Source organism: Xiphophorus maculatus, chromosome 21 (genome assembly GCF_002775205.1).
Source record: "Xiphophorus maculatus strain JP 163 A chromosome 21, X_maculatus-5.0-male, whole genome shotgun sequence".
Taxonomy (NCBI): Eukaryota; Metazoa; Chordata; class Actinopteri; order Cyprinodontiformes; family Poeciliidae; genus Xiphophorus; species Xiphophorus maculatus.
This window is the reverse complement of record NC_036463.1, coordinates 24812513-24821279: the sequence shown is the minus strand read 5'-3', so window position 1 is coordinate 24821279 and position 8767 is coordinate 24812513. Positions and strand designations below refer to the sequence as shown.

The window sequence follows — 8767 nt, the reverse complement described above, 5'->3', positions numbered from 1 at the left end:
AATATGACTGCTCACAAAAATGACTCAAATGCAAAATAAAAAAAGCTAAGTTTGAAACATGCAAACTTAATAGAGCAGAAATCATGAAATATGCAATATTTTCAGTGGCCCTGCTTGTGTGATTGAAAAGAGTAATAACTTAAGAGTAATAACTTTTTACATGTGCTCTGAATTGAGAGACGATAGACATGAGGAGCTAAAACATGAGGCAGAAGTAAATGGATGCCTTGTGCATAAAGGTTGATTCTGCTGGGAAGGGAGCCTTCAGGCCACATTACACCAGACTACATCCTTTTTAAAATAATAAAGATTGGGATTTATGGGGTTTTTGGGGGGGTGTAGGAGTGGGGGAGGGTATATTAGGATGAATCAGGAGGTTTGAATTGGAAACTAACTTCAGCATCATAACTTTAGGTGGGGGGGGGGGGTCTGTTTTGGCAAAATTAATTTCAGGCCTTTGACACTGACTTATAATCATTGAATGCTTTTTTTTTTTCCTGGAAAATGCCAACCAGAGAAGTAGATCCAGTGATAGGAGTGACGGTGGAGTAGAGTCTACACCCAGCTGTTCCAGTTTAAAAGGTGAATTACCTCAGGGAAAGATGCATTAGCCCACAATGTTTTTCCCACATTTAAGTTGTTTTGCATTATTGTTTCCACTAAATCAATATAATGCGAGTTATAACTGCTCAGGTGAGAGAAGGGAGGTGTGACAAGAAGTCTATTAAAATTATAATTTTTTAACATGATTTTAGTTGCCTAGAAGAAGCTACCACAATATCAGTTAATGTTTGATTTAAGAGTACCAAGTCAGGTTTTTCTTAAACAAAGAAAAGGCTCAGCACATCTGTCAGTGATTTTACTTCAAATGCCAGTTGTTTCTAAATGTCCAAGGAAATAGAGATTTGTGTTAGGGGGGAAGCTTTGGTAGAACCCAGGTCAACTGCTTTCCTTTTTGCATTCGACCATTGTTGACTTGCTATAACTTTGATAATTTTATTTAATAACCCTTAGTCTAGTTGTTCCAATCTTGAGTATTAAATTGAAAAAGTTAGAAATTTTAAAGAATTGCTGAAATTATTGAATACTGCAGGTCGGATATTTATTTCTAATCCCAAATTTAACATTTGTAACCTAGTGATAAGACCCAGAAATATTTTGAGAAGACCAAATATAGGAGATGCAGAGCCTCTGAATTGTTTTAAGGTGATATTAACTTTTTTCTTTTTAAATTTCAGCTACAGATGAGACATTTGGGCTTGATCCAGAGCAGAGGCAAATGGTAAGTGTGCCTATGAATAAGTTCAAAGGATGTGACAGTATTTCAGTTTCATTCTAGCTCACATGTACTCTTCATACTGCATAGCTAATTTAAATATTGTTCTAAATTAAAGTCTGGAAAAGTTGCTGCCCAGTTGTCTTCACCAATGAACATGTGCATTAGTATTTACAAATCCTACAGTGGTGAAAGTTATTTTCGCTGTAGAGAAGTGGCAAAAATGTTGTTATGCAGAGAAATGCTTGAAAAAGATCATTTTGATATAAGCTTGTCGTATTGAGTTTGGGAGGAATGCTGTATCTTGACAATATGTCTCCATCCAAGTTGGCACCTTGTGTTTAACATGTCTGGATCATAGATGATGACTGAAATCAGGCCTGTTAAGAATTCTCAGATTTTCAAAATATTGTGAAAATGTTTTAATACCCCAGTGATTCACTTCTACTTATTTTAACTGATTATAAAGGCTGATGTCCTGCACAGATGTTTTCCTGTTCCACCACACTTGACTCAAATTAATGGATCATTAACAAATGTTTTATAACAAGCTATTGGAGAATGATTTGATTTGAATGAAGTGTGCTGTAGCAACCCCTAAACCCTGGGAGTTGCTGATTCTTGACTTAAAGTTTCACCTGGATGCATCATTCTCAATGTGGTCAGGTGCCAGTTCGATCTGGGGCCTGTGTCTCCAATTTGTTTAATTTCACAGATGTGGACATTTACAATGCTTGTTTTCTGTGTTTTATAGGATCAAACACGTCAAGCTCGTCGCCTGCAGAAACTTAAAGCCCATCACAATAAATGTGAGGCTCATCACAAGAAGCTCGTCACAAAGGCAACAAATGAAGTGAGGGAGAACACGTCTTTTCTCCATCAGAAGGGCTTAATGGTTAGTTTTGCTTCACCTTTTTCTTGATGTACCCAGAGATGAGAACTGTTAGTAAATGTACCATTATATGTGTGGCTTGAGCTGTTTTGACAGTATTATTGTAAAAATATCAAGAAAATCTTCTTGCAGATTTCTTAATACTTACTATAATTATGTAATCAACACAAATTCATAGCTATCTTTAATGCTGGATAAAAACGTCTTTCAATTTTTAAAAGTTTTGTGAAACAAAAATACTGTCAGTTATTACAAGATTTCAAGTGTCCAACGTCACGATGCAGACGCTGCTTATCAGAGAAGAAATACATTTGGTGGTATTTGGCTGCTTTGCAAAATCATGTAACCTGAAACTTTAGACTGTGCACAGGAGCTTTCTTTGAGGGGGACTCACCTTGTCAGTCAATTCAAATTTATTTAGTGTCTATTACAATACAAGGTGTCACTAGATGCTTCCCAGAGACCCAGACATGGACTAATCAGGACTAAACCCAAAATACTCTGAAGCATTTATTATCTTCCAGTCTATGAAATTCCAATGGCCTGTCAAGTTGAAATATAAAATAAATGTGCATAGTTTCAGTGTCATCTAATCTAAATTTAGTAGGTTAGATTAGGTGGTAATGGATACCAAAATCCAAAAGTAATTGGCCATGGTGTCTGATTTTTAACTGTCACATTTGAACACAGCAGAATATTAGCTTTAGGTATATTTGTAACAAATCTGGGTGGATCACTTCATGGTTTGTATTAAATCTGTAAGCAAGGCATTTGCTTTATTTATCCTCTCACCCACTCTATTAAGTACTGCGCTGTCATATTATACACCATGAAATGCAGAATCTCCAGTGTAATCTGAAGGAGCCTGTGCACTTTTGGTGCTGTTAATATGTGACATCTTTGGGATTTCTAAATACCTTGATACAGTAGAAGTTAACTGTAGCTCTGTATTAAATTGTAACAGTTCATTTAGGCATGGACACATTTTAATTGTTAAACTTATAATTTTTTGGAGTCAAAACAGTCATCCGATGAGAGCGACGATACCATCATCCTTGGTCCAACACCAACTGAAGGGGACATGAGCGTGCCTGAGCTTACAAGAACTGACAGTGTGATTGTAAGTTTATTTATAAATATCATAGTCCAACCTAATGTTAAGACTCACTTAGGTTAGAAATTCTATTTTTTTGTAGTATTTAAAACCAAACTATCCAAGAACTCAGTTAGTCGCCATGTGCTGGTAAATCTGTCACTTTTTGAGGATGCTTAAAAATGTTGGAAAAACATTTGAGCTAACAAGCACCAAAAAAATTTAAAAGAAATCATACTAGTATTGGGAGTATTTCTTTTTTAATGAACTTTTTAAAACTAGTTGTACATATTTCACTTCTTCTGATTTGTTTATATGTTTGAGAAATAATCTGAAAGTAATTTCTCTCTTTTTTAAAAAAATAATTTTAGCTAAACAAACAAATGCTTTGCTACTCAGAAGCATCTCTATCAAGTTCTGACATCACTGAGGAAGAGTATGTTCCCGATTCTGAGGAATCTGAGAGTGACAGTCTAAACGACAGTGACAGTTCAGTAGACGTTAAACAGCTCAAGAAGAGGAAGAAAAGAGCCCAGAAAAATACTTCTTCTCTGGAAGTCCAACCACTTAAGAGAATGCGTGTGACCACTTCTAGTTCCTTGACTGCAAAAGATCCTGGAGAATCTTCTTCAACTGATGCAAAAGATCCTGGAGAATCTTCTTCACTTGATGTGACAGTCATGACCTTGAAGAAGAAGGGAGATGGCAGTAGGGCTTACAATAAAAGGTACTTTTGTGCATTTTGTAGCAAACCTTACAGCAAAATGGCACGTCATCTAGAAGCAAAACACAGTGATATACCAGAAGTGGAAAGTGCACTGAAATGCCCCAAAGGTTCTAGAGAACGACGGCTGCAGTTGTCCTTGATAAGAAACAAAGGAAACCATGCCCATAATAATAAAGTCATTAAAGAGGGAAAAGGAATGCTCATTCCCCGCCAACAATGCACTAAATCTGCAAAAGCTGGTGATTACTTGCATTGCATCAACTGCGAGGGTTACCTCAAGCGGAAATCCTTGTGGAGGCATATGCAGAGGTGTTATCTCAGTCAAAAAGTCAAAGGACTGAAGCCAGGAACATCTCGAGTCCAAGCCATTTGCAAATATGCAGAGCCAGTACCAGACAGCGTCAATGCACAGTTTTGGAAACTAATACGTGACATGCACCATGATGATGTAGCAAAAGTTGTCCAAAGTGAGAAGTGCATCTTGAAATTTGGAGAACATTTGTTCAACAAACATGGTCAAGATGTTACAAGACACGAATACATCCGACAGAAGATGCGCGAAACCACACGAGTTGTTCTGCAAGGGAAGAAAGATGGCAAGTTGGAGACGCTCCCAGACTTCTTTGTGCCAGCTAACTTCCCTCATGTTATAGATGCAGTTAAGAAAGCGGCTGGCTTGGATGAAAGAACAAACATCTTCAAAACGCCATCTTTAGCACTCAAGTTGGGTCACAACCTCAAGAAAGTGGCAAATGTTCTTGAATGTGAGGCTATGATCTCAGGCGATGAGAATACCATTCACAATGTGCGAATTTTCAAACAAATCTGTGAGACCAGATGGAGCGAGTGTGTCTCTTCCCATGCTCTTAAGACTTTGAATGAGGCTAAGTGGAATGCTCCTCAGCTTATTCCCTTTGCTGAAGACGTTAGGAAAATGCACCAGTATCTTGACACAAAAAGGATGGAGTGCCAGAGGAACCTGAAGGAAGAAGCTGTAAAGAAGAACTGGGCTGAACTTGCCAAGATCACGCTTTGTGAGGTGATAATATTCAACCGGAGAAGAGAGGGAGAAGTATCCAAGATGCCACTGAACGCTTTCACCTTGAGAGATACCTCTGTCACCCATCCAGATGTGGAGCTTGCTTTGTCAGAACTTGAAAAGAAGCTGTGTAAACACTTCCAGCGAATTGAGATAAAAGGCAAACGTGGCCGAAAGGTTCCCATTCTCCTAGCTCCTAATATGGCATCATCAATGGAGTTGCTTGTCCAAAATCGCCGCAATTGTGACGTGTTGGATGAGAATCCATACATGTTCGGGAGACCACAGACTCTCAATCACTTCAGAGGATCGGATATTATTCGTGAGATGGCTCAAAACTGTGGAGCAAAACACCCTGGAGCATTGTCCTCAACCAAACTGAGGAAGCACATGGCCACCATGTCAAAGGTACTTAACCTAAAGGACAATGAAATGGATGACCTAGCTGACTTCCTTGGCCATGACATTAGAGTTCATCGTCAGTATTATAGATTGCCTGAAGGGACATTACAGTTGGCAAAAATCAGTAAAGTGTTGCTGGCACTAGAAAGAGGACAGCTCTCCCACTTCGAAGGAAGAAATCTGGATGAAATCAGCATTGATCCACAAGGTAAATTGGTATATTTTTTTGTGAAGATTTAATTTGACCCCCTGGCATGGCACGTTTTATTTATTTTGATTTTGACTTTGTAAATAAAAAAAAAAAGATGACATCTATAAAAGTTTGAGTGTCAGACATTGACAACAGTAGGAAGAAGTAGCTCAGCAGGCATTTTTTATATTACATATTCTAATTCTTGTAGTTTTTTTGTTTGCTTGTTTTAATCTTTGGGAAATTCAATCATAATTTCCCATTGTAAATTGCTCACTTGAATGGCCATAGAACAAGGAAAAGCGCTAAGACTGTGCTGACAGCATATGCAATGCTTCATAGTTTAATATGATGGATATTTGTTATTTCATTTTTCAGAGAAAATGTCTGTGGACAGTGGATCAGACACTGAAGAAGAGGTTGACTCAGCTGAGAGGGATGCTGGTACTTCATCTTCCAGATCACCAGATGTGGATGGCAACAAAAAAGTAGAAAATGGTGAGGAATCACAAATACATTGATTTCTGCCTTTTGTACAATCTGTTGTCAAGACAGCAGTGCACTTTTAGATTTGTGCTTAGGCATTTTAACTTACTCTCTAGTCTATTATATATAATATATTTCGATTACATAAAATAGATTTTTAGAATAATTGTCAGAAAACCACAAGGTTAAGCTGTTGCCATCTTGTTTCTCACCTGGAAGTTGGAAACCAGATTTTATGACATTAAGTTGACTGACTATATCACATCCATCACTGCCAGGGATGTGGACATGTGAAAAAGTGCTTCCCTGACACTTTAGTGAATTTGGGGATTATCGAATCCCCTGAAAAAACACCTCTTGGAATTATAAAAATGGTTTACTCGACATTAAGAAGTTTTTTCAAATAAGTGCCGTTTCCATTACAAGATCTTTTTTTTTTTTTTTTTTTTTTACATTTGATGGATAGATAGAGGTCATGGAAATGAGTCTGATAGTTTCATCCATAAAAGGAGAAATGTTTTAAAAAGTGTTGCTAACAGGGCCAAACTAAATGTTGACGGTAAAAATTAGATAATTACAATACCAGCAGCTTTTGATTTAGTGCTGTTAAGAAATTAGTACAAAGTTAAACTGTTAAGCTAATTATTTGAAATGCTTGTATAAAGTAAACATACTGACTGCTTACACTGTTGAATACGCTTTTACTTAATATACCTTTGTTTAGGTCAATTTGGGGTGACCAGGAGATGCACCACTGAAGTTGGACAAAGCAATGATCTGCCCTCAGCAAAAGGTAAGAATATTTATAAGCGTGAAGAAAATGAGATTGTAGATTTCTGATAAATATTGAACCTTTAGAGGCCACTGTCCTCTATCATTACTCTTTTTCATGTATGTCATTTTTGGGTTCTGTCATTTATACAAATTTTCAATGTACTCTGTAACTGATCATTTTGTCCAATATTTTGAGATTTCTTTGGTTTAACAGAGAGGTCAGATGACGAGGTACTGGCAGACATGGAAGTCTCTGGCAACTCCAACACGACTAACGGTAGTTTCTCTTCCTCCTTGGAGATTATCAATGAGCAGAAGCTTTAAAAATGTTGCCAGACACATCTTTCAAACTGAAGAATTTATCTGACTGCAAATTTTTATTATAAAGAAATTATAACCACCGGGTCTAATGTCTCAACTGAATGTTCCTCCTGCAAGCCAGGCTTGAGAACATGTAAACCTTTAGTTATTTTTTACACATTTAGTGTTCATTGAATATTTCACATTATCAGGTGTAAACCTATTTCCAATATTTCCTTAATTTTTTTATTGAACTAAACAAATGGGTAAATAATGAACATTTCACAGCACTGTCTGTGTGGTGTCAAAATTAGGCTTCCTCATTTTATAATCTCATGAGGATCACATGATATCTCTACATATAAAACTTTAGAATAGCTCAATTTTCATTTGACTGCATACCCTCAAGCAAAAGTTTGGTTTTACTTCTTCTCCCCCTTCTCTCTTATTGCCACCTTGAACTGTCTTCAAACAGCAAACTAACTAGACTGATCAAAGGTAGTTTGGGTGATTATTTTAATCTTTCTGTTTAACTGCACCTATAAAATATTTCCAAAACCTATAGTGCTAGGAGAACTTATCAGGCCCTGCGAGTTTTCCCAGTTTGGACTCTGTGACAAAGGGAGATTTAAGTTTTATCCATTAGAGAGCCCCGCTTATGTTGATGCTCTCTTAACGTAGGCTCACCGAGTTTCCAGCCACCATCAAATCACTCAAAATCTTCCTTTTGGTGAAGTGTTTTTGAAATGGATGATATTTTAAACAATTTTGTCGTATTTTTTGAACATCCCCTTGACCTTAATTATTTATGCTTGTGAAGTATTTTGTACAATTAATTCTCTCTTGTACCTGCTGATGCTTCTATAAAGGATGGGGAGATTTATGTGTTCTCTCACTACCAGTTGTCAGCTTCAACAGTGACAACTATTGGAGCTGACAGCTGACCCTTAAATATGAAATAATGCTTTACTACAGCTGTAGTAAAGAAATGTTTTCATGATAGCTTTATAACTTGCTCTGTCATACAGACTGAAACATTTTTTCATTGAAGAATACTTAAGTGCCCCTAATTATTTTTCAGGCCCACCACAAAAGAAGAGACTGAAGTGGAACCAAGAAGAAATCCAGGCAGTGGAGAAAACACTCATGGACTGTATTGACTCTGGAAAGGTTCCTGGGAAAGCCCAGTGTATGAAGTGCATTGAAACCTCACCAGTAGCCCTCAAGGACAGGACATGGCAAGGGATTAAATTCTATGTGAAAAATCGCATAGATGCATTAAAACGAGAGACTTTCAAAAGAAGGTAAGCGTTGACCTTTTTGTTACTGTGAAAGAAAACGGATCATTTGTTAGTGCCATTACCACGTCGATTTTGTTTGGAGTTTCTGCCGGTTTTGAAGTTTTGAGACAGCTGCAGTCAAGTTTTGTAATGCAAGTATGTATGCATACTGTATGTTCATGTTTATGGATACATATCAATGAATACATTTCATTTTAGTACATGCATGTTGGATTGTATGTATATTTTTTGCAACAAGATACTGGAAGTTATGCAATAAAATGGTTCACATAGAACCAGAAAATGTA

General features: G+C 37.1%; 1 protein-coding gene across 1 annotated transcript; it reads left to right on the top strand.

Moving 5' to 3' along the window:
- Positions 1–498: 498 nt before the first annotated feature.
- On the top strand, positions 499–8539 carry LOC111606294. The gene is made up of 10 exons (XM_023326812.1): positions 499–582; positions 1239–1282; positions 2031–2171; positions 3184–3288; positions 3633–3818; positions 4860–5637; positions 5998–6117; positions 6830–6898; positions 7094–7156; positions 8261–8539. Exons 2-10 carry the CDS (start codon positions 1280–1282, stop codon positions 8485–8487), a joined length of 1692 nt encoding a protein of 563 aa, XP_023182580.1. The 5' UTR covers positions 499–582; positions 1239–1279; the 3' UTR covers positions 8488–8539.
- The last annotated feature ends 228 nt before the right edge of the window (positions 8540–8767 follow it).

Excerpts from the sequence above, each read along its gene's own strand:
- LOC111606294 (XM_023326812.1), top strand. Across the intron at positions 6,118-6,829 it reads CAACAAAAAAGTAGAAAATG|GTCAATTTGGGGTGACCAGG; the intron begins GTGAGGAATCAC and ends ACCTTTGTTTAG. Across the intron at positions 7,157-8,260 it reads CAACTCCAACACGACTAACG|GCCCACCACAAAAGAAGAGA; the intron begins GTAGTTTCTCTT and ends ATTATTTTTCAG.